The 22,229-nt window shown below is 39.1% G+C and overlaps 1 protein-coding gene across 1 annotated transcript in view; it reads right to left on the minus strand.

Annotated features, from left to right (window-relative positions):
- The window catches only part of DGKK (diacylglycerol kinase kappa), a 173,709-nt gene that overhangs the window by 83,264 nt on the left and 68,216 nt on the right, over positions 1-22,229 (minus strand). The window contains exons 5-7 of the mRNA XM_068963214.1: positions 20,634-20,769; positions 20,055-20,158; positions 19,626-19,751 (exon numbers count right to left, since the gene is read on the minus strand). Of these exons, the coding sequence (XP_068819315.1) occupies positions 19,626-19,751; positions 20,055-20,158; positions 20,634-20,769 (366 nt within the window). The remainder of the gene's footprint in view (positions 1-19,625; positions 19,752-20,054; positions 20,159-20,633; positions 20,770-22,229) is intronic.

Genomic DNA, 22,229 nt, shown 5'->3' on the forward strand with positions numbered 1-22,229 from the left:
GGAGAAGGCAAGGAGGAGTGCAATCACAATAAAATCAAATCCCATACTCCCAGGTGAGTGACCCACAGACTGGAGAATTATACCAATTATACCACAGAAGTTCTCCCATTGTTGTGAAGGTTTTGAGCCCAATCAGGCTTCCCAGCCTGGGCATCCAGCAAATGTGATAGCACACAGGGCCCTGTGGGGCTCCAGGGCACAAAGCCTTTCTGTGTCCCCCATTTCTTTCAGCATTCATTCAGCCTCCATAACCTTTCCTGAGTACCAATGGGCAGATTCAATCAGTTGCTAATTAGAGAAGGGAGAGGGGGTGAGACCAGGGAGAAACAGTCAAGAGCAGCCTTGGGGCAAGGTCCTGTTTTCCCATCAACAGATACACACAACAGTATCTTTGAGCTATTTTGTAGATGCTGAACTCCCCTCTACCTGGGAGAAGTTAACAGTTAATGGTGATATGCTGCCCATGAGCATATAGACCCCAGACCAATTAGACCTGAAGCTTGATGATGCTGACTCTTACTTATCTCATCACTAACCCATCAGAAGAATGTCCAGAGCTGATTACGTCCCCCTTGAACAATTACTATAAAACTTCTCACTATCTTCCTCAAGTTGGAACACACAGTTTTGAGGACATCAGCTGGCTGTGGCCCCCTTTGCCTGACAAAGTAACAAATCTATCCTTCTCTACTTCTCCCCAAACCCTGTCCCTGAGATTTTATTCAGAACCAGTGTACAGAGAAGCTGAGCTTTTGGCACCCAGGGGACTAGGAATCCCCAGAGAATCTGACTTTGAAGGCCAGTAGGATTTGGTTGCTGGATTTCCATAGGACTGGAGGAAACAGAGACTCAACCGTTGAAAGGCACACACAAAAAACTTGTGTGCAACAGGACCCAGGGGAAAGGAGCAGTGACCCTACAGGAAACTGAACCAACCTACCTGCTAGTGTTGGAAGGTCTCCTACAGAGGTGTGGGGCAGCTGTGGCTCACTGCAGGGACAAAGACACTGGCAGCAGCAGTCTTAGGAAGCACCCATTGGCATGAGCCCTCCTGGAGGTCATAATTAGCCTTACCATAGAGCCTGTAGACTCCAGGGCTGGTTCACTTCAGGCCAAAGAAATAACAGGGAGGGATCACAGCCTCACCCATCAGCAGACAAGTGGATTAAAGTTTTACTGAGCACCAGAGCAGGACTCAGTTCTACCCACCACCAGTCCTTCCCATCAGGAATCTTGCACAAGGCTTAGATAGCCTCATTCACCAGGGGACAGAGAGAGAAGAAGCAAAAAGAACTACAATCATGCAGCTTCCAGAATGAAACCACAATCACAGAAAGTTAAACAAAATGAAAAGGCAGAAGATTATCTCCTAGATGAAGGAACAAGATAAAATCATATAAAGACAACTAAATGATGTGGAGATAGGCAACCTTCCAGAAAGAGAATTCAGCATAATGATAGTGAAGATGATCGAAGATCTTGGGAAAAGATGGAGGCAAAGATTGAGAGGATGTAAGAAGTGTTTAACAGAGACCTAAAGAACAAATAGAGATGAAGAATACAATAACTGAAATGAAAAATACACTAGAAGGAATCAGTAGCAGAATAACTGAGATAGAAGAGTGGATAAATGACCTGGAAGACAGAATGGTGGAACTCACCGCTGCAGAAGAGAATAAAGAAAAAAGGATGAAAAGAAATGAAGACAACCTAAGAGATCTCTGGAATAATATTAACTGCACCAACATTTGCATTATAAGGGTCCAAGAAAGAAAAGAGAAAGGACCCATGAGGTTGCAAAGAGTCAGACACAATGAGGCCACTAAGCATGCATGCACATGTTATATATGAAAGTTGTTAAGAGGGTCACAGTTGTTAAGAGGGTCAATCCTAAGTGCTCTCCTTATGAGAAAGACAATGTTTTTATTTAATTTTGTATCTTTATGAGATGATGTAGGCTCACTAAACTTATTTTAACAATCATTCCATGATGTATGTAGTAAGTCTAATCACTATGCTGGATAGCGTAATCTTGTTCAGTGCTGTATGTCAATTTGTTGTTCAGATGACTTTGCAACTCCATGCTCCATGGACTGAAGCAAGACAGGCTTCCCTGTCCCTCACTGAGTTTGCTTACTCATTGAGTCAGTGATGCATCCAACCATCTCATTCTCTACCACCCCCTTCTCCTCTTGCCCTCAATCTTTCCCAGCATCAGAGTCTTTTCCAATAGTCAGCTCTATGCATTAAGTGGCCGAAGTATTCGAGCTTCAGCTTCAGCCAACAGTCTTTCCAATCAATACTCAGGGTTGATTTCCTTTAGGAAAATGACTGGTTTGATCTCCTTGCTGTTCAAGGGACTCTCAAGAGTCTTCTACAGCATCATAATTCGAAAGTATCAATTCTTTGGCACTTGGCCTTCTTTATGGTCCGGCTCTCACATCTGTACATGACTACTGGAAAAACCATAGCTTTGACTATATGTAGCTTTGTGGGTGTAGTAATGTCTCTGCTTTTTAATATGCTATCTAGATCTGTCAGCTTTTCTTCCAAGGAGCAAGCACCTTTTAATTTCATGGCTGTGGTCATTGTCCACAGTGATTTTGGAGCCAAGAAACTAAAATCTGCTACCGTTTCCATTTTTTCCCCATCTATTTGCCATGAAGTGATGGGACTGGATGCCGTGATTTTAGTTTTTTGAATGTTGAGTTTAAAGCCCACTTTTTCACTCTTCTCTTTTACTTTCATCAAGAGGCTCTTTAGTGCCTCTTCATTTTCTGCCATTAGGGTGGTATCATCTGCATTTCTGAGGTTGTTGAAATTTCTCCCAGCAATCTTAATTCCAGCTTGTGATTAATCCTTACCAGAATTTTGCTTGATGTACTCTGCATAGAAATAAGCAGGGTGACAATATGTAGCCTTGACCTACTCCTTTCCCAATTTTGAACCAGTCCATTGTTCCATGTCCAGTTCTGTTGCTTCTTGACCTGCATACTAGCTTCTCAGGAGGCAGGTAAGATGGTCTGGTATTCCCATCTCTTGAAGAATTTTCCAGTTTGTTGTGATCCACATAGTCAAAGGCTTTCACGTAGTCAATGAAGCAGAAGTAAATGATTTTCTGGAATTCTCTTGTTTCTTCTATGATCCAACAGATGTTGGCAATTCGATCTCTGGTTCCTCTGCCTTTTCTAAATTCAGCCTGTACATCTGGAAGTTCTTGGTTCATGTACTGTTGAAGCTTAGCTTGAAGGATTTTGAGAATAACCTTGCTAGCAGGCAAAATGAGCACAATTGTATAGTACTTTGAACATCCTTTGGCATTGCCTTTCTTTGGGATTGGAATGAAAACTGACCTTTTTTAGTCCTCTGGCCATTGCTGAATTTTCCAAATTTGCTGACATATTGAGTGCAACACTTTAACAACATCATCATTTAGGATTTGAAGTAGCTCAGCTGGAATTCCATCACCTCCATTAGCTTTGCTCATACTAATGCTTCTTAAGACTCACTTGACTTCACACTCCAGGATGTCTGGCTCTAGGTGAGTAACCACATTATTGTGGTTATCTGGGTCATTAGGACCTTTTTTGTACAGTTCTTCTGTGTGTTTTCTTTTCCCACCTCTTAATTTTTTTCTGCTTCTGTTTGGTCCTTTCCATTTCTGTCCTTTATTGTGTCCATCTTTGCATGAAGGTATGTCAATTGTATCTCAACAAAATTGCAAGGAAAAAATACATCGTTATCCCCAAAAAGTGACAGTTTTACTTCTTCATGATTTTGTTACCTTTTGTTACTTTTTCTTGCTCAGTGGCTGTGCTGACTTCCAACACCACGTTGAATAAAAGTGGCAAGAATTGGCATCTTTGTCCATTCTCATTCCTGATCTGAGAGGAAAACTTTATAGCCTTTCCAATTTTTTATGAGCAGATGTTGAATCATCCTTGCATCCTTGGAATAGATGTCAGTTGAAAATGGTATATGATCCTTTTAATGTATTTTTTAATTCAGTTTGCTAATATTCTGTTGAGGATGTTTGCATCTGTGTTCATTTGGGGTATTGTTTCATAATTTTCTTTTCTTGTAACATCTTTGTCCAGTTTTGTTGTCTGGGTAATTTTGACCTGGTAAAATGGATTTTGGAAATGTTCCTTCCTCTTTTATTTTCTGGGAAGAATTTGAGGATTTCTATTGATTCTTTTTTGAATGTTTGGTAGAATTCAACAGCCAAGTGCCATCTGTTTCTGCACTTTTGTCTTTGGGGGGATTTTTTGATTACTGACTCAGTCTCGTTACTTGCAATCAGTTTGTTCAGGTATTCTATTTCTTCATGATTCAGTTTATGTTTTTAGGAATTTGTCTTATGTTTCCACTTGAGAAATAGTTCACAGTAGTCTTTATGATTCTTTATTTCTTAGGTGTTGGTTCAATCTCTCCTCTTCCAGTTCTGATTTTATTGATGTGAATCCTGTCTCTTATTTTCTTGGTATGTCTAGCTAATAATTTATTGATTCTGCTTGTTTTAATTTCACTGATTTTTTTCTGCTTTCTTTTTAGTCTCTATTGCATTTATTTCAACTCTGATATTTATTATTCCCTTCTTCCTACCAACTTTAGGCTCTATATTTTCATTTTTTCTAATTCCTTGAGGTACAAAGTTAAGTTATTTCAAAAATTTCTTCTTTCTTAATGTAGGCATTTATCATGATGTACTTTCTTATGGGCTACCCTGTTGGCTCAGTGGTAAGGAATCTGCCTACCAATGTAGGAGATATGGGTTTGATCCTTGGGTTGGGAAGATCCCCTGGAGAAGGAAATGGCAACTCACTCCAGTATTCTTGCTGGGGAAATCCCATGGACAGATGAGCCTGTTGGGCTCCAGTCCACAGGGCTGCAAAAGAGTTGGACAAAACTTAGAGACTAAACACAACACACTTTCTGCTTAGAACTGCTTTTGTGGTATGCCATATGTTTTTGCATGCTTTTTAAAAATTTTTTTCATTTGTCTCAAAGTTGTTTTTATCTTTTGATTTATTCATTGACCCATTGGTTTTTCAGTAGCATGTTGTTTAACCTCCACATCTTTGTGAATTTTCTAGTTTTCTTCATGTAATTAATTTGTAGTTTCATACTATTGTGGTTAGGAAAGATGATTTCAATATTTTCAAATTTATCAAGACTTGCTTGTGGCCTTACATATGACCTATCCTCAAGAATGTTCAATGTGTGCTTGAGAAGAATTTGTATTCTGCTGCTTTTGGATGATATGTTCTGTATGTATCTGATATGACATATCATTTAAAGCCAAAGTTTCCTTTGAGATTTTTTTCTAGATGATCTATCCATCAATGATAATGGGATATTAAAATCCCCTGCTCTTAATATACCCTGTACATCCCTCCCTTTATAATTTAGGTGCTTCTATGTTGAGTGCATAAATATTTTAAAATATTATATCTTTTTGTTAGGATTTTTTTTGGATTATCCCCTTTATCATTATATGATGGCCTGTTTTTGTCTCATTACAGTCATTGTTTTAAAGTCCGTTTTGCCTGATATAAGTATAGCTGCCCTTGCGTTCTTTTGCATTAAATTTGCACAAAATACCTTCTTTCATCCTTATATCTGTGGTGAGTCTCTTGTGGGAAGCATATAGATAAGCCATGTTTTTCTATCTCTTCAGCCACCCTGTTTCTTGATTGGAGAATTTAGACCACTTACTTTGAAAGTAATTACTGATAGGTATGTGCTTATTTCTATTTTATTAATTGTTTGCTGGATGTTTTGTATTTCCTTGGTTCCATTCTTCTTCCCTTGCTTTCTTCCTTTGTGATTTCATAATTTTCTATAGTGGCATGCTTAGATTCCTTTATCTTTATCTTTTGTGTATCTACTATAGGTTTTTACATTGTGGTTAACATGAGGTTTACACACAAGGACTTAAAACAGTCTAATTTATGTTGATAATGATTTAAGTTTGTGTGCCTTCTAAAGCTCTACATTTTTACTCTCCCTCGACAACTTTTAATGTTTTTGTTTCCACAGTTTACCTCTTTTTCTTTGTGGTTATGGTTATTCTTTACTACTTTTGTCTTTTAACATTCATACTAGTTTTTTAAAAAGTTAATTTACTTTTTATTGAAGGATAATTGCTTTACATAATTTTGCTGTTTTCTGTCAAGCCTCAACATGAATCAGCCATAGGTATACATATACCCTTCCTTTTGAACCTCCCTCCCATCTCCCTTCCCATCCCACCCCTCTAGGTTGTTACAGAGCCCCTGTTTGAGTTTTCTGATCCATACATAACATTCTCGTTGGCTATCTATTTTACATATGGTAATGTAAGTTTCCATGTTATTCTTTCCATACATCTCACTCTCTCCTCCCCTCTCCCCATGTCCATAAGTCTATTCTCTGTGTCTGTTTCTCCACTGTTGCCATGTAAGTAAATTCTTCAGTACCATTTTTCTAGATTCTGTATATATGTATTCAGTTCAGTGCAGTCGCTCAGTCATGTCCGACTCTTTGCAACCCCATGAATCACAGCATGGCAGGCCTCCCCGTCCATCACCAACTCCTGGAGTTTACTCAAACTCATGGCCATCAAGTAGGTGATGCCATCCAGCCATCTCATCCTCTGTCGTCCCCTTCTCCTCCTGCCCCCAATCCCTCCCAGCATCAGAGTCTTTTCCAATGAGTCAACTCTTTGCATAAGGTGGCCAAAGTATTGGAGTTTCAGCTTTAGCATCACTCCTTCCGATGAACACCCAGGGCTGATCTCCTTTAGAATGGACTGGTTGGATCTCCTTGCAGTCCAAGGGACTCTCAAGAGTCTTCTCCAACACCACAGTTCAAAAGCATCAATTCTTTAGCACTCAGCTTTCTTCACAGTCTAACTCTCACATCCATACATGACCACTGGAAGAACCATAGCCTTGACTAGATGGACCTTTGAGAATATGGTATTTACTTTTCTCTTTCTGACTCACTTCACTCTGTATAATAGGTTCTAAGTTCATCCACCTCATTAGAACTGACTCAAATGCATTCCTTTTTATTGCCGAGTAATATTCCATTGAATATATATACCACAATTTCTTTATCCACTCATCTGTCAATGGACATCTAGGTTGCTTCCATATTCTAGCTATTGTAAATAGTGCTGCAGTGAACAATGGGATACATATGCCTCTTTCAATTTTGGTTTCTTCAGGGTATGTGCCTAGGAGTGGGATTGCTGGGTCGTATGGTGGTTTTATTCCTAGTTTTTCAAGGAATCTCCATACCGTCTTCCATAGTGGCTGTATCAATTTACATTCCCACCAACAGTGCAAGAGTGCTCCCTTTTCTCCACACCCTTTTCAGCATTTACTGTTTGTAGACTTTTTGATGAGGGCCATTCGGACTGGTGTGAGGTGATATCTCATTGTAGTTTAGATTTGCATTTCTCTAATAATGAGCAATGTTGAGCATCTTTTCATGAACCCTCATACTAGTTTTATAAGTGATCAGTGTACAACCTTTACAACATTAGATTATTTTGAATTTTATTGTATATATTTACCTTTACCAGTGAACTTTATACTTTCCTGTGTTTTCATGTTAGTGTCCTTTAATTTCAGCCTAATTTCTCTTTAATATTCTTGTAATGCTAGTCTAGTGGTGATGAACTTCTTTAACCTTTGCTTGTCTAGAAAACTTTCTTTTTCAATTCATAAGGACAGCTTTTTCTGGCAGAGTTGGAAGGTTTTTTCTTTCAGCACTTTGAATATATTGTGCAATTCCCTTCTGGCCTGAAAATTTTGTGCTGAAATATCTGTTCATAGTCTTATGGGTATTACCTTGTATATAACTGTTTTCTCTTGCTGTTTTTATGATTTTCTCCTTGTCCTTAACTTTTGACATTTTAATTCCAATGTATATTGGTGGGGTCTATTTGAGTTCCTCTTATTTGGCTCTTTCTGGGCTAAGTGGTCTGGATGACTGTTTCTTTCCCTGGGTTAGGGAAGTTTTCAGCTATCATTTCTTCAAATAAGTTTTCTGCCACTTTCTGTCTCTATTCTATTACTATGGCCCTTATAATGTGAGTGTTTGTCTGCTTGATGTTGCCCCATACATTATTTGAGCTATCTTCACTTTTTGTCAGTCTTTTTTTCTTTTTGCAGCTCTGATTGGATGAGTTCCATTTCTCTGTCTTTAAGTTCTCTAATCTTTTCTATTGCTTCATCTAGTCTGCTGTTGAAACCCTCTAGTGTATTTTTCACTTTAATTATTTTCTTCAGCTCCCTTTGGTACTTTCTTATAATTTTCATCTCTCTGTTGAAGTTCTCACTGTGTACATCCATTTTTTTTTTCCTCAGCATGGTGAGCATCTCTATGACTGTTATTTTGAACTCTTGATTAGGTAAATCACTTATCTCTGTTTCATTAAGGACTTTTTCTGAACTTGTTTCTGTTATTATTTCATTTAGAACATATTCCTCTGTTTCTTCATTTTCCTTGATTTTCTGTGTTTTTTTTTTTTAGCATTATATAAAACAGTTACTTCTCTCAGTCTTGGGGAAGTGGCCTCATAGGGGATGAATCTTATTGCTCAACCCTTCTCTAGGTCTTTGTTGTTTCTCAAGCTTTTGTGATTTTCCAAGCAGCCTATTTTATTTTTCGTGGATCTCGATATTTGGGGTGTTCCAACTAGCGAAGAACTAAAGAGTCTCTTGATGAAAGTGAAAGAGGAGAGTGAAAAAGTTGGCTTAAAGCTCAACATTCAGAAAACCAAGATCATGGCATCCAGTCCCATCACTTCATGGCAAATAGATGGGGAAACAGTGGAAACAGTGGCTGACTTTATTTTGGGGGGCTCCAAAATCACTGCAGATGGTGATTTCAGCCATGAAATTAAAAGACACTTACTCTTTGGAAGGAAAGTTATGACCAACCTAGACAGCATATTTAATGGCACCCCACTCCAGTACTCTTGCCTGGAAAATCCCATGGACGGAGGAGCCTGGTAGGCTGCAGTCAAAGGGGTTGCTAAGAGTCGAACCCGACTGAGTGACTTCACTTTTCACTTTCATGCATTGGAGAAGGAAATGGCAACCCACTCCAGTATTCTTGCCTGGAGAATCCCAGGGATGGGGAAGCCTGGTGGGCTGCCATCTATGGGGTCGCACAGAGTCGGACACGACTGAAGTGACTTAGCAGCAGCAGCAGCAGCAGACAGCATATTTAAAACCAGAGACATTACTTTCCTGACAAAGTTTGTTAAAAATTTTTTTAAAATTTATTTATTTTGCCAACAAAGTTTTATCTAGTCAAAGCTATGGTTTTTCCAGGAGTCATGTATGGAGGTGAGAAAACAAGAAAGCTGAGCAGCAAAGAATTAGTGCTTTTGAACTGTAGTTTTGGAGAAGACTCTGGAGAGTCCCTTGGACTGCAAGGATGTCAAACCAGTCAATCCTAAAGGAAATCAGTCCTGAATATTCATTGGAAGGACTGATGCTGAAGCTGAAACTCCAATACTTTAGCCACTTGATGTGAAAAACTGACTCAGTGGAAAAGATCCTGATGCTGGGACAGATCAAAAGCAGGAGGATAAGGGGACAACAGAGGATGAGATGGCTGGATGGCATCACCAACTCGGTGGATATGAGTTTGAGTAAGCTCTGGGAGTTGGTGATGGACAGGGAAGCTTTGCGTGCTTCAGTCCATGGGGTTGCAAAGAGTTGGACACAACTGAGCCACTGAACTAAACTGAACCTCAGTGTCCCAAAGGAGAACAGCTCAATTAGTACCTAGATTCAGGTTAATTGGTAGCTGGGCCCTCAGGCCATAGCTTTTAGAGTATGCCAATAGATGTAGTTCTGTGGGATTGAATATGTAAGTCCCACTGGTCACCAGAGTTGGGTGACCTATAAGTGTCACCTGTGTGGCATTTGCAAAAACTAGGGTGCCAGATGAGTATACATGCTCCTTTCCAGCAGATGTCCATGACTTGTTGTAAATCATAGAGAGAGCAGAATTGTGGCATCCACCATCCTCAAAGAGTATCTCAGTAGATTCTTAGATGTGTGTGAAGCCAGAGGCCTGCTCTCCATGCCAAAGTTCCAGGACAAGTAAATAAGCCTCTTTCACAGAAAGATGAGTTGCGTTTCAGCCTACTGTCTGTGTGTGCCCTTCGGATAGTGGTTGGCCCAAAACTCTCTCTCTCTGTTACAGTCCCATGGGACGCCAAAATGAAAGCTACATTGGCCACCAGAGCCAGACAATCAAGAGTTGTCCCTTGGGCAGAAATCACAAAACACTTGGGCACAAAACATGTGTAACAGCTCCTCTCCAGGAGATACTAGCATTTTGGATCATGTCAAAAAAGAAAGCGTGAAAAAGCACCTGCTTCTAAGGTCTGTGGAAAGGATTAGAGTTGGCTCTTAGATATATGTTTAATTAAAAGTCTATTCCTCAGGCTGCAAGGATGAAGATAAGATAACAGACCTCTTTTGCAGAAAGATTGGGCTCCTCAATCTGTGCTTCTTTCTGTGCCCTGGTGGTGGCAGCTATAAGAACTCTTTCTTGATTTGTTACAATTCGTTGGGACCTCTGAGCATAAATCCTGCTGGTCATCAGATCCAGGTGATCTAGAGGTGTTCCCTGGGGGCAGGTGCAAAAATCAGGACACCTGATGAGGGTTCAAGCTTCCTTCCAGGAGATAATGGTAAGCTGGAGCAGAGCAGAAGGAAATTACAAAGATGATGTCCACTGGCAGAAGCAAGGCAGAGGAAACCAAAATCTTCTAAGAAGAAGCTCATACTTTCATTTCTTCTTGTTTAGAATGATTGGTTTTAAAGAAGTATATAAAAGGCTACAAAGACTGGATCAAGGTCTCTCAATATCATTGCTACTGATATTTTGGGCCAAATAGTTCTTTTTGCTATACTGTGTATTGCAGGAAGTTTAGCAGAATATTAGGCCTCTATTCACTAGAAATATGCAGCACATCCTTCCCCCCTGAGTTGTAACAATAAAAATATCTCTAGACAAAGACATTGTAATAATAAAAATATCTCTAGACAAAGACATCAGCCAAAATGGCAGAGTAGAAAGACCCTGAGCTCACCTCCTTTCACTGGGCACACCAAAATACAACTATTTACAGAACAACCATCCATGAGAATTCTGGAGCTTATCAGAAAAGATCTTCTATTAACACAACTAAAACTATAAAGAAGGAACCACAACACGATGGGTAGGAGGGGTGGAGTTGTGGTATAGTCAATTTTCATACCCCTGGGTGGGCAACCAACAAACAGGAATTACAATTATAGTTCTCCCCAAGAAGAGAGGGGTCTGAGCCCCATATCAGGCTACCCAGTCTTCCTGCCCTGGAAGACAAGCCCTTAGATGTTTGTCTTTGAAAGTCAGCAGGGCTTACTTTCAGGAGTCTCAGAGGGCTGTGGGAAATAGAGACTCTATTCTTAAAGGGAACAACAAAATTTCATATGCTCTTGGACCCAGGGTAGAAGCAGTAATTTGAAAGGAGCCTGGGTTAGACCTAACTGATGATCTTGGAGATTCTCCTGGAGAGGCAGGTGGCAAGTGGAGCTCACTCTGGGGACACTGGTTGCAGCCATTTGGGGATGCTTGCTCTACCATGGGGAAACTGGAGCTAGCAAGCACCATTTTGGAATCATCCCTACATCTTACTAACCTCAGGACCCTTCCCACTCCCACTCAACAGTCCATAGGCATCAGTACCAGAATGCCTCAGGGAAAGCCCTACCCACCAGCACACATGCTACCTTAAGATCTTCTGAACCCACAAACAGCCCCCTACACATGGCCCTGCCCACCAGAGGGCCCAGGAAGTGTCCCCACACGCTAGTGTCTGAAGGTACTAGACCAGGAACCCTAAAAGCCTGGCAGCCAGAGACCTGGGACTGACCTCTACCCACCAGTTGGCAGGCATCAGCTCTAGAATGCCTGGACTCACCCACCGGCAAGAATACTCTAGCCTCAGGACCAGCCTTACCCATCAGTGGACAGACACCACCCACAAGACAACTACAGCCTCACAGCCTGCAGACTCAGCCTACTCAACAGTAGTCCAGCACCAGCCATGGGACCACTGAGCCATAGTCCTGCTTTCTAGCAGGCCAACACAAGCTTCAAGACACCCCAGGCCAGTTGTGTCAGAAATTGGCCCTACCCGCTGGAGTCCAACACCAGCTGTGGGGCCCTGAAGCCAGACCTCAGGACTCAGTTCTTTCTGCTAGTGGGCCAGCACTAGTCAGAGGACCTGGATTCAACCACAAGTCTATTGGCAACAATCCCAGGATCTCTTGGACCCTGGTTCTGACCACCAGTAAGCTAGCACTAGTCCTAGGGCCCCCTGCTGTTTCACAGCCAGCTGCCTACTGACTTGGTCCTGCAGCACCCACATGAGGCAAAACCTGTCAACCAGCTGGACTGAAGGTCAGCCATGACTACCAGATCACCCATAGTAGTCGGCCCACCACAACAGAAAGACCCATGTAGCCCACATAGGGGGCACCCCTAGAGAATTTAGCTCTGGTGATAAGAGAGGAATGTGTTTCTGGGACACAGAGGATGTCTCTTACAAAGGGCTACTTCTTCAAGGTTGGGAAATGTAACCAACCTACCATATATATACAAACAACAACTTAGGCAAAATGAGGTGACAGACAAACATGTTCCAAATGAAGGAACAAGACAAAATCCCAGAAGAAAAACTAAGTGAAGTGGACACAGCCAATCTAACTAAAAAATACTTTGGGGTAGTGATCATACAAATAATCAAAGAACTTGGGAGAAGAATGGATGTACAGAGTTGAGAAGGTAGAAGTTTTTAACAAAGAGTTGGAAAATATAAAGAACAACCAAAACCAGGTGAAGAATACTATAACTGAAATAAAAAATACACTAGAAGGTATCAACTGTAGACTAAATGATACAGAGGAATGGATCAGCAAGCTGGAATACACAGTAGCAGAAATCACTGATGCTGAACAGAAAAAGAATGAAAAGAAATAAGGACAGTTTAAGAGATCTCTGAGACAGCATCAAGAGCACTAATATTCACATTATAGGGAACCCAGAAGGAGAAGAGAGAAAAGTGCTGAGAACATAATTGAAGAAATAATAGCTGAAAATTTCCCTAACTTGGGAAAGTAAACAGACATTCAAATCCAAGAAGTGCAGAGTGACCCATACAGGATTAAACCAAAGAGGGACACACCAAGATAAACTGTAATTAAAATGGAAAAAATGAAAATGAAGTGAAGTGAAAGTCATGTTTAGTCATGTCCGACGTTTTGTGACCCCATGGACTGTAGCTTGCCGGGCTCCTCTCTCCATGGAATTCTCCAGGCAAGAATACAGGAGTGGGTTGCCATTCCCTTCTCCAGGGGATCTTCTCAATCCAGGCATTGAACCCGGGTCTTCTGCATTGCAGGCAGATTCTTTACCATCTGAGCCACCATAGAAGCAATAAGGGAAAAAGCAACACATTACAAACAAGGGAACCCCCATAAGTCTATCAGTGGACTTTTCAGCAGGCTAGAAGGGAGTGGTATGATATATTTAAAGTGATGAAAGGGGAAAACCTATAACCAAGAATATGCTACCTGACACGGCTCTCATTTAGATTGATGGAGTGGTGAAAAGCTATACAGACAAGCAAAAGATAAAAGAGTTCAGCACCACCACACAAGTCGTACAAATGTTAAAGAGACTTCCCTAAGTGAAAAACAGAAACCTACAACTAGAAACATGAAAATTACAAAACAAAAAAGCTCATTGGTAAAAAATAAATATACAGTAAAGGTAGAAAACCAACCACATAGAAAGTAAAAGGTTAAAAGAAAGAAGGAATAAAATAATCTATATTTGCAATAAATAGTTAAGGATTACACAAAAGAGTTAGATATAAAATATGATGTCAAAAACAGTAAATTGTGAAGGAGGAGTGTACAAATGTTGGATTGTTAAAATGTATTTGAAATTAAGAGATCAGTAACTTAAAACAATTAAGTATAAATGTAGATATAAACCTCATGGTAACCACAAATTTAAAATCTATAATAGGTACACACACACAAAAGACAAAACAGAGGAATCCAAACATAACACTAAAGATAGTCATCAAATCATAAGAGAAGAGAGTAAGGGAGGAAGAGAACAAAAAGTACTAAAAATGACCAGAAACAATGAACAAAATGGCAATAAGTACATACCTATCAGTATTTACTTTCAGTGTAAAAGGACTCAGTGCTCCAATCATAAGACATTGAGTGGCTGAATGGATACAAAAACAAGACCTGTATTTATACCGCCTAAAAGAGACTCACTTCAGATCTAAAGACAAACACATACTGTAAGTTAGGGGATAGAAAACATTATTCCATGCAAATGGAAAAGAAAAGGGGATAGCCATAGTTATATCAGGCAAAAAGACTTTAAAGCAAAAGCTATTACAGGAGAGAAAGAAGGATAGTACATAATGATAAAGGGATCATTCCAAGAAGAAGGTATAACAATTGTAAATATATATGCACCCAACATAGGAGCACCTAAATGCATGAAGTATATATTAATAGACATAAAGGGAGAAACTGATAATTACACAATAATAGGAAGGGACTTTAACATCCCACTACATCAATGAACAGATCATCCAGAAAGGAAATAAACACTTAAAAAGACATATTAGAGAAAGTGGAATATATATGTATATATATTCCATCAAAAAGCAGCAGAATGCACATATTTTCAAGTTTACAAGGAACTTTCTCCAGGATATATCACATACTAGATCACAAAACAAATCTCAGTAAACTTGCATGTGTATATGTGCTTAGTTGCTCAGTCATGTCCAACTCTTTGTGACCCCACGGACTGTAGCTTGCCGGGCTCCTCTCTCCATGGGATTCTCCAGGCAAGAATACTGTATTGGGTAGCCATTCCCTTCTCCAGGGGATATTCCAGACCCAGGGATTGAATCTGGGTCTCCTGCATTGCTGGCTGATTCTTTACTATCTGAGCCACCAGGGAGGCCCCTTGGTAAACTTAAGAAAATTGAAATCATATAAAGCATCTTTTTTTTTTCATAATATTATGAAACTAGAAACCAACTAAAAGCAAAAAAAAAAAAAAAGAAAAGAAAAGAAAAAAGAAAGAAACCTGTGAAAAACAGAAACATGTGGAGGCTAAACAATATGTTACTAAACAACCAATGGATCACTGAATAACTCAAAGAGAAATAAAAAAAATGGCTGGAGACTGATGAAAATGAAAACACACAATCCAAAATACATGAGACACAGCAAAACAGTTCTAAGAGAGAATTTTATAGTGATATAAGCTTAACTAATGAAAGAAGAAAAATCTCAAAGAAACTAACCTTACACCTAAGTGAAGTGAAGTGAAGTGAAGTCTCTCAGTTGTGTCCGACTCTTTGGGACCCCATGGACTGTAGCCTACCAGGCTCCATCCATGGGATTTTCCAGGCAAGAATACTGGAGTGGGTTGCCATTTCTTTCTCCAAGGGATCTTCCTGACCCAGGGATTGAACCCAGGTCACATTAAGGAAGTAGAAAAAGAGATCAAATCCTAAAGTTGGTAGAGGAAAATTCATGAAGATTGGAGTAGAAATAAATAAAATGAAGACTAAAATACAATAGAAAAGATCAGTAAAACTAAAGGTTAGTTCTTTGAAAAGATAAACAGAATTGATAAACCCTTAGCCAGACTCATCAAGAAAAAAGAGAGATGGCCCAAACGGATAAAATTATGACAATGGAGATACCATAGAAATGCAAAGGATAATGAGACTCCTACAAATAATTATATACCAATAAAATGGACAATATAGAAGAAATGGACAAATTCCTGGAAATGTACCATCTATCAAGACTGAACCAGGAAGAAATAGAAAATATGAACAGATCAACTACCAATAATTTAATTGACTCAGTAATGAAACAACTTCCAACAAACAAAAGTCCAAGACCAGATAGCTTCACAGGTGAATTCTCAGTTCAGTCAGTTCAGTTCAGTCGTTCAGTCATGGTCAACTCTTTGTGACCCCATGGACTGCAGTACGCCAGACTTCCCAGTCCTTCACCAATGTCTGGAGCTTGCTCAAACTCATGTCCATTGAGTTTGTGATGCCATCCAACCATCTCATTCTCTATCATCCCCTTCTACACCTGCCTTCAATCTTTCCCAGTATTAGGATCTTTTCCAATGAGTCAGTTCTTTGCATCAGGTAGCCAAAGTATTGGAGCTTCAGCTTAAGCATCAGTCCTTCTAATGAATATTCAGGACTGATTTCATTTGGGATGGACTGGTTTGATTTCCTTGCAGTCTAAGGGACTCTCAAGAGTCTTCTCCAACACCACAGTTCAAAAGCATCATTTCTTTGGCACTCAGCTTTCTTTATTCTACATCCATTTGTGATAAAAACTCTCCAGAAAGTGTACATAGAGGGAACATACCTTAGCATAATAAAGGCCATATATGATAATCCCACAGCTAACATCATATTCAACAGTAGCACAAAGCTGAAAGCATTTCCCCTAAGATCAGGAAAAGACATTCCCACTATTTTTATTCAACATAGTATTGGAATTCCTATCCATGGCAATCAGACAAAAAAAAAAAAAAGAATTATAAGGAATCCACATTAGAAAGAAAGAAGTAAAACTGTCACTATTTGCAGATGACATGATATTATACATAGAAAATGCTGAAGACACCATCTGAAAACAAGTAGAGCTCATCAATGAGTTTGGTAAAGTTGCAGGATACAAAATTAATATACGGAAATCTGTTGAATTTCTATCTACTAACAATGGGCCATCAGAAAATTATGAGAAAATCGTATTTACAATAACATTGAAAAGAATCAAATATGTAAGAATAAACTTATCTAAGGAGGTAAAAAGACCTGTACTTATATACTGATGAAAGACAATACAAACGGATGGAAAGATATACCTTTTTCATGGATTGCAAGAATTAAAATTGTTAAAATGACCATACTCCCCAAGGAAATTTACAGGTCTGATGCAATCCCTGTCAAAATACCAATGGCATTTTTCCAGAACCAGAGCAAATAATTCTAAAAATTTGTATGGGACAAAAGACCCTGGAAACCAAAAAATTTTTGAGAAAGAAATACTCCCTAACTTTAGACCTTACTACAGAGCAATAGGCAATAGTAATGGCACTAAAACAGATATATAGATCATTGGAACAAAATAAAGAGCCCAGAACTATACCTACACACTTATGATAAGTTAATCTACAAAAAAGGAAGCAAGAATAGACTATGGAGAAAAGACAGTCTCTTCAATAAGTGGTGCTGAGATAACTGGGCAACTACATGTAAAAGAGTGAAATTAGAACATTTTCTCATACCATATACAAAAGTAAACTCAAAATGGATTTAAGACCTAAATATAAGACCTGAAACCATAAAACCACTAGAAAAGAATATAGGTAAAACACTCTTTGACATAAATTACAGCAATATTTTTTTTTATCTGTCTCCTAAGGCAAGGAAATAAAAGCAAAAATAAATGGATGAGGTCCAGTTAAAATTAAATGCTTTTGCATAGCAAAGGAAACCATCAACAGAATGAAAAGACACCCTACAGAATGGGAGAAACTATTTGCAAATGATATGACCAATAAGGGGTTAATATCCAAAATATATAAATAGCTCATGCAACTCAATATTTAAAAACAACCCAATTAAAAAATGGAAGGGAGGCTCAAGAGGGAGCTTATATATATTTATGGCTGATGAACATTTTTGTACAGTAGAAACCAACATAACATTCTAAAGCAGTTATCTTCCAGTAAAAAAATGGGCAGAAGACCTAAATAGACAACTTTTCCAAAGAAAATATACAGAACACCAACAGGCACATGAAAAGATGCTCAACATCACTAATTATCAGGGGAATGCACATCAAAGCCACTATGAGATATCACATCACACCTGTCAGAATGGTTATCATCAAAAAGACCACAAATGACAAATGTGGGCAAGGATGTGGAGAAAGTGGAACCCTAGTATACTGTTGGTAGGAAAGTAAACTGGTACAGTCACTATGGAAAACAGTATGGAGGTTCCTCAAAAAACTAAACATAGAGATACCACATACGTGTTCAGTCGCTTCAGTTGTGTCCAACTCTGTGACCCTATGGACTATAGCTTGCTAGGCTCCTAGGATCCAACAATCCTACTTCTGGCTATATATCTGAAGAAAATTAATTCAAAAATACACATGCACCTCAATGTTCACAGCAGCATTTTTTGTAATAGTGAAGATATGGAAGCATCCTTACTTACTGCCCATCAACAGATGAATTGATAAAGAACAATTGTTACATATGTAAAGGTTGGAGTGGCTAAAAAGTTCATTTTTTTTTCTGTTATATATAATGGAATAGTACTCTGACATTTAAAAGAATGAAAATTTGCCATTTGCACTGACATGGATGGACCTTGACAGTATTATGCTAAGTGAAATAAGTCAGACAGAGAAAGACAAATACTGTATATTATCCTTTATATATGGAATCTAAAAAATGAACTAGTGAATATAACAAAAAAGAAATAGACTCACAGGTATAGAGAACAAACTTGTGTTTACTAGTGAGGAGAAGGAAGAGGGGAGGTGAAGGTAGGGGTAGGGGATTAAGGGGTATAAATTATTAATATTATATATGAAATAAATAAGCTATAAGGATATAAAGAACAACACAGGGAATATAGGCAATATTTTATAATATGTATAAATGGAGTATAAACTTAAAAAATTATGAATCATCATTTTGTACCCCTGAAATTTATATAATATTATAAAACAATTATACTTCAATAAATAGAAAAAATTCCATCAGAATATCATTGGATACAAAAAATTTTCCACACATTGTCAAATGTGTCCTGGGGGTGGGAGAAAATAACCCCAGCTGAGAACCACTGGTTTAAAGGTATGGTAATGTTATAGTTAAGAGCACAGTTTTTTGCACAATTATGCATAAATCAAGACTGTTTTGCTTACTGGTTGCATGACCTTGAGCAAATCATTTCACTTTTCTGAACCTCACTTTACCCTTCTGTAAATGGGGACAATGAGGGTTGGTTTAGGGTTGTTGTAAGATTAAATGAGGTCATGTATATAAAATAATATATAGTGGCAGTAATCATGTGCTAATATTATTAACCATTCTTAATTAACAAAGATTACAATTTCCTAGGAAATGGTAAATGAGGAAAGCAGGAAGTTTCTTAAGGGTATACTGAGAACAAATTTTTTAATTGACCATAATGTCATAAAAGAGTTCAGCTCTTCCCGTTTGCTAGCAGCTTCATCATTTAAGACCCTCAAAGATAAGAAGGAGTATTACATCTTTCTCTCAAAGATTCCATAGCCAATTTTGGAAAGGTAGGATATTGAGTTCTACTCTATAGAATCTGTATAATCTGAGTAAGGGTCACTGAGATTTCTATCTATATGTAGGCACAATCAGCCTCCAACCTACCCCTTCTCCAGAAGTCAATTCTCTAAGTATCAAGGAGATGAGAAGAATCTTACCGTAGAATTACACCAGAGACACCGGAAATCTTGAAGTCTCTGGTAACTGCCACAGTTCTCCTGACATACTGCACACTGAGAACTGGCAGATATGTTTCCTTCTACCCACTGATGAGGCATGGTTTTCTGAAGGACAGAAAGAGACAAGATATAGAAGTTAGAGATATAAAGAGAGGAAGGCCAGATGGAATAACTGTACTACCCCCCGGAGGACACTAGATAACCCTAAGGAAGTTCTCCATCGTCCTGCTCTCCCTACTTCAATGCTAGTGACCAATGACAGGTGGGAGATGGGAGGAGGCTTTCATTCTTATAGATTTGTTTGGATCATGAGCTTAGGGAACAAACCTACTTGGGTTGTCTGTGTGTCCTGGCTGAAGGGGAGATGTAAAAGGGTGATTACGAGAAAGCATGGCTGGTACTCACTACTTCATCTGCAGGCATGAGGAGGTCATCAGTAATGGATAATGTATTCCATTTGCAATCTTTGTTTGCTCTTAAAGCACATAATCTGTGAGACTTTACTTTGCACACTGTAAAAAGAAGAAAAAAGATGGATGTTAATCTGGTGACAATGAAGATTCTAATTTTTTTCCCTAAGCTGCTCTAAAAGTTAGAACCTAGATGCATCTAAGTAGTTATGACTTAACTCCAAAGGCTTATTTTCCATACATTTCAGTTTCTTTTTATCCTTCCTGGCCAAATTTTCGACTACCCAACTTGAATGGAAATTGATGATAAAAAAGAGGTGATTTTCTGTTTTTTTTTTTTCAACCATGTGACTGTATTGTCCAGTCCTCCCAGATCCAACCTTCTCTTTTGATTCATGAAAATTCTTCCTCATGCCAGTTTCCTCCCATCTTCTTTTCCTAGTCTGTTAAATATCAGGGTTAATCTTACACTGGACTCAGTGATGTGGTTTGAGTCAATGATACTAAAGCCACATGAACTTTTTCACCCCTCTCTCCTCCCACTGAGCTTAACTTCCTGAAGGAATCAGAAAGTTACCTTCACAGATGATAACATTTCGAGATAAGGCAGGAATGCTCCCCCGACAAACATTGCAGTGCTGGGTCCGGGGACTATGGCTCGAATACCAGTAGTGCATTCCAACAAGAAAAGGGTTGTTTTCTGCCGCAGGTATCTAAAATAAAGCAAAGAGAACAAAGAATAGAGAGTTAATCACAGAGATGGATGAGGGAAGGCCAGAAAACCTAATGCTAAGGGTGAAATGGCCATCTATATAAGGTATCAGAGCATGTGAAAAGTAAGAATCAAAGTTGAGCTGACACTTAATAAACCTCCCATCTCTATTTTTTTCCCAGCGGTTTTGGAAAGGGAAAAAGAATGAGGGGGTGGGATTTCCTGGCAGTCCAGTGATTAAGACTCTACACTCCCAGTGCAGGGCGCATGGGTTCCAAATCCTCTGACCAGGCAAGAAAGGGAGGAAGTAGGGCTCTGACTCTGGGCTAAGGAATGCTTGTCAGGCTTTAGCTTCCTCCTGGAGATATATTACCCTTCCTGGCTTACTGCTGCCAAGTGAGTAGAGAATTGCATTGCTGGGACAACAGTTTCATTTCAGAAGCTTCTGGCCAAAGCATTCTTTTCAGAATACCATGCTCTGACTGCCTATAGAAATTTTCTGGTTAATCAATTTAATTCATTCACAATTCATTAAATATTTACCAAGTAACTACTTGGCACTTTTCAAGGCACTGGGGATATAGTGATGAATAAGACGAAGTCTCTGCCTTCTGGAAACAACATTCTGTTTGGTGTCCCTCTTTCATGGTATTGAATTTGATGTTTACTATTAACCTGTCTGTAAATGCTGCATTTGTTTAACACAGCCTATTTCTCATGACTATTGGGCAGGCACAGGGTATAACAGCAACTAGTTTCGGGGTTAAAAGCAGAAGGGGAGGGGTGGACACCAAAAACCCCTCAATTTATTCTGGGTGTACATTCCACAGGACACTTCCACCTTTTCTCTAATTCCTGTGGATGCCTGATCTCTTCTTTCTCTGCCTTCCTCTGGAATGTAGACATAGGCATACACATTCAGCTCTTTATTCTTGATGTTATAATCATTTGGGCGTGTAAAGGCATAAGACCTTAAAATGAAATACACATTCTTCCTGATAGTGGTCCCTGAGAGAGAGAGAGAAGGATAGGAGAGAGAGAAAAAAAGAGGGGGCAGAGAGAGGGCACTATTGAGGGACCTAGCACATTTAGTCTTCAACGTTGATTAATTTATAGGAATTAGTCATTTAAAACATAGCCTGTATATGGTACTCTTTGAACCCTGCTTCCCTCTCTGGCATGCTATTTATGTGCTAAATTGCTGTTGGATTGACCAGGAAGCTACTGGAAGGAAAAGCTACGTGGATGAGACAAAGGCTCATCTAGTATGAGGTCACTTTGTGATTGTATTATTTTTTGCATATTGAGACCCTGGCAGAGTTCCAAGAAGATCAGAGTAGAGAGTGGAGAATCATGAGGAAATGAGATAGACTTGGTCTTGACATATTGAGCAACCAGCACCTTTCCATTTCCCAAGCCACTAGATTATAACTCTAAAAGTACCTTCCTTCCTTCCAGCTT

The sequence above is a fragment of the Capricornis sumatraensis genome, chromosome X (assembly GCF_032405125.1).
Source record: "Capricornis sumatraensis isolate serow.1 chromosome X, serow.2, whole genome shotgun sequence".
NCBI classification, from domain to species: Eukaryota; Metazoa; Chordata; class Mammalia; order Artiodactyla; family Bovidae; genus Capricornis; species Capricornis sumatraensis.